Here is a 3,904-nt window from a genome sequence, read left to right on the forward strand (position 1 = left end):
AGCGCACTGCCCGGCCCTGCCCGCCGCGCCGGGCACCGCGGTGCCGCGCTCAACAAGTGTCTGCTCTGCCGGGACCGCTGCTGGGACCGCGCCCGGTGCTCCGCGCTCCTGCCGGGCAGCTCCCGCCCTCGCTCCCCACCGCGGGCGGCCGTGCGACCCAGGGGTTAAGACCCGAGGACTGGGCGCCCTCGCTTCACGCCCTCCTCGGGCTGTGGACACGTCGTGCCGCCGTGGCTCAGAGTGGTGGCCGTGGGATGCTCTGTTTGCAGCTCCCTTGCGTGCTGCGGGGAGGAGAGCGGGCATGGGGGTTTGGGTTCTGCGAGGAGGGGTTTCCTCGAAGTGGGACTTGCCTGCACGTTGAGGCACGTGGAGATGGGCCCTGGACACCATGTGCTGTTCCTTGGGTGCTGTAGGAAGGGTCCCCTGGTCTCCCTGCCACGCTGGGTGCACAGTACTTCCCCTGATCCGCAGCCAGCACTCCTCTGCTCCAGCTGGCTGTCACCCGGTACCAGTGGCCAGCAACACAGTTGTCAGCACAGGGTGCATGCCGCTCTTGCTGCGCAGCCTGGGCTGCGGTGGGAAGTTTACACCAGGTTCACAGTCTTTGTGGCCTGGCGTGGTGGCCCCAGCTCTCCATCTGCTTCTTTAGCTTCTTCTGATGAGGGCAGGAATGACCAGGCAAAGACATCTCAGCTCTGCTCATGGTATGCTGGGCAGTGTCTGAAGCCACTGTTTTATCTTGCAGAAAAGGAAGCTCTTAGTAATAGCATAGGGCTAGGATTGCTATAAAGCTCGGGGAAGTCCCTTCTTTTACTGGAGCAAGTGTGGAGCCCAGCTCCAAGTCGGAGCTGTTCATGCTTCCCTTTCCCTGTTCTGCTCCCACGATGAGTCAGTGTGGGCTGGTGACACAGGCAGGAGGGACCCCCTTTCGCTTTTGGCCAAGGAGAAGCTGGGCAAGCTGGGACACCAGGTGGCACGTACCCAAGCAGACACAGGCCCCCTTGTTTGATGACCTGAATTCTCGAGGGCCCTGTGATGAGCAGGGTCATCCTTTCTGCATGAGTTCCTGGCTTAAAAGATGAGTCTCCAGCAGTGGCGGGACAGCTTCCCTGCCTTCTCACACAGACGCTCTTTGTCTGCAGTCTGCCTGGGTGACAAAGGGAAATATCCACTGATAGGGCAGGGATGGTCTCAAGGTCCACAGGAGCTCACTGCCTGCCTGAGATATGGGTCACATCTGAGGTCTGGGCTGCACTGGCAGCTCTGGCTGTCTGCCCAGAGAAGTATGGAGGTGTCCAGGGAAACAGATGACAGCCCCACTATTTTAGGTCTAGGGTTTTCTCACAGCTATGGTGAGCCCAGTCATTAACCAAAACGTTGCTTCATGGCAGCCTCCAGCTCCCCTCCTCACCAGCATCTCCTCTGACCCCAAGGCATCGTGTTCCTTTCCCAGTTGTGTCCTGCTGACCCACGGCTGCTTGGTGGTTTGAGCAATTCTTATGCTTCACCCTGTAGAAACCCAAGTTTTGCCACTCCTGTAGCTGAGCTGTTTGCACTACGTGAATGGGCCTACGCTCAGCTTTGCTGCAGCCATCTGGCCCTGTGTGGGAGACTGCAGTTCCTGCAGTAGTATTCATAGCCCTGTGCAACCAGAATGTGTCCAGCTCCTGAACGGCTTCTGTGTCTGGGAGGTGGCAGAGGTGTTCAGGCTACCCAGTGACACAGGGATCAGAGGTGAGTCAATCTGATTTTAGCCCCTGATTTTCAGGGTTGGTGGCAGAACCACCTTTCCTCCAGTCCCTGCCCAGGTCTCTGCCATGGGCCCTCAGTGCCTCTCAGCAGGGTTAGCTTTTCCAGGTGTGTGTAAGGAGACTGCTTTTGTGGCTGGCTGACTTTTAAAAATGCAAACTAGAAGGCAGCTTGAGGCATCTAAGGCTGCACTCGAGCCTTCCCTTAACATCCTTCAATGTTAATGCCTTGTTACTCCTGTGTCATCTCTGCAGACACTGAACGGGCAGTGGAAATTCTGACCAGATACCAAAGCACCCTGCGGTCCCCGGAGGAGCAGGAGTTAAAAGCTTCCATTGGAAAAGTCTCGCACATCTTCCAAAGTGAACTCTTCCAGGCTCTGCTGGGTAAGCCCCTGTCTTGCAGTCCCTTGCAGTCCCTGCAGCCTTGTGTTTAGTGGGGTCTCCCGGGAGCCTGATCCCACCCCAGTGCCTGGCACTGACCGGTGTATTCTGTGGAAACACTTGGCATGTGATGCCAGGGAGCTGGGCTGTCTTTTGCCTCCAGGGCCTGGGCAGGAGATACCAGGGCTGCAATCACTGGGTGTTTGTAATGTGAACAGGATTCCTCAGTTTGATTGAGGACAAGGGGTAAGGCCTTCTTGATCACACCATGCCTGGTAAGGGATCCTGCCCTGCTGTGAGCACTCTCTGTGCTGTGCAGGCCTGGTGTGTCCAGGAAGGACCACTAAATTTTTCTGTCTTTAAGAGAGAATCCACACGTACCGAAGGTCCTTTGGGGTATTCTGGCCTTCCTAGTGCTTAGACCCACCAGCACTTGTGAGTAACACACTGTTCCAGCAGCTCCATTTGACACAAGGAACAGACTTAACAGTAAGGCTCATCTTGGGGCTGGACACCAGAAAATGACATTTTGAGCACTGTATAAAGTTCTCCATGTGGACTGAGACAAATGCAGCTGGAGTCTTGCTGGACTATGCAGCTTCTCTGTGCAAGACACACAGCTATCTTACTATTCTCCTTAAGGTCTGTTCACTGTGGGCCTTGGGAAACGCTTGCAGCCCTCGTGGTTTCTGTTCCTGGATCTCCTGGGAGAGAAGCTGAGTTTCCCTGGTGGGAAGGAACGGAAAGCACCCCAGAGGCTCTGCACTCTTAGAGGAAGACCCAGGCCCCAGGGTGCAGAGCTCCACATGTGGTCTGTGGCTCACTCTCAGTGCTGTCTCAGCCCTGGTGCTCCCCACCACTGTCGCTATTCTCTTGGCAGCTCTCACCTTTTCTTCACACCTCTGCAGCCAGAGTTCCACTTCTGTGCCCGCAGAGATGAGTTGCCCACAGCTCCTCTGTGCTTCAGGTTTTCCGTTGAAAATGAAGTTGTGTGCTCTGTCCTGAGCAATTTAATTCTTCCCTTTTTTCTTTCTTGCTGTTGGAGCATCACCTGGAGGCTTTCAGTCCCAGCATGTCCTTTTAAAGGTCTTGTGCTGAAATGTCTATGCTAGCAGCAGCAGAGACGTGACAAGGGTGGACTCCCCAGGGCAAGTGAGCCCCCACGCTGAAGGAGCCAGTGTACGTCTCCTTTCTTACCTTTAATTTATACAACCTGCTCTCTAAATGATCTCCTTTCTTATCTCTTAGTTTATACAACCCGCTCTCTAAAAGATCCCCAGCCTGGAGGCAGTGATCCCGAGCAGGGCTGTGACCTTGACCAACCTGACATGAGCCCAGCACCCCTGGCTGCTTTTGTGTGCTGGCCGGTTCTCCCTGGGGCTGTGTGAAGGCAGCGAAGCAGCTTTCCCAAGGCCCGGGGCTGTTGCTATTAGTGCAGAAGTGCTGTGGAGAGAGTGTGGCTGCGGAGAACACATCTGCACGAGCACCGAGCCAGCTGCAGCTGCACGGATGCTGCTGAGTCCCCAGCTCCCTGCTCTCAGCTGTTTGTCTTGGTGTCCTATCAGCCCTGGCACGAGGGAGTGTTGGGAGTGTCCCTTGTTTACTGGTGACCTTTTCAACTGGTTTAACAGGATATTAATTCCCCGTGCCAGAGCGAGCCTTTCTCTAGATGTGTTTACCTAAACTAGGAATTTGCATTAATTACTTCCGTGCCCTCCCCCCCCCCCACTTCCCCTTGGAGGGTAGCTTTGTGAATTCTCCTGCCACAGACT

General features: G+C 55.5%; 1 protein-coding gene across 1 annotated transcript in view; it reads left to right on the plus strand.

Moving 5' to 3' along the window:
- The first annotated feature begins 25 nt into the window (after positions 1-25).
- The window catches only part of DLG3 (discs large MAGUK scaffold protein 3), a 77,675-nt gene continuing 73,796 nt past the window's right edge, over positions 26-3,904 (plus strand). Inside the window, exon 1 of the mRNA XM_017737568.1 lies at positions 26-2,135. Within this exon, the coding sequence (XP_017593057.1) occupies positions 1,967-2,135 (169 nt within the window). The 5' untranslated portion in view covers positions 26-1,966. The remainder of the gene's footprint in view (positions 2,136-3,904) is intronic.

This window comes from Corvus brachyrhynchos, unplaced genomic scaffold, assembly GCF_000691975.1.
Source record: "Corvus brachyrhynchos isolate BGI_N302 unplaced genomic scaffold, ASM69197v1 scaffold346, whole genome shotgun sequence".
In the NCBI taxonomy this organism is placed as follows: Eukaryota; Metazoa; Chordata; class Aves; order Passeriformes; family Corvidae; genus Corvus; species Corvus brachyrhynchos.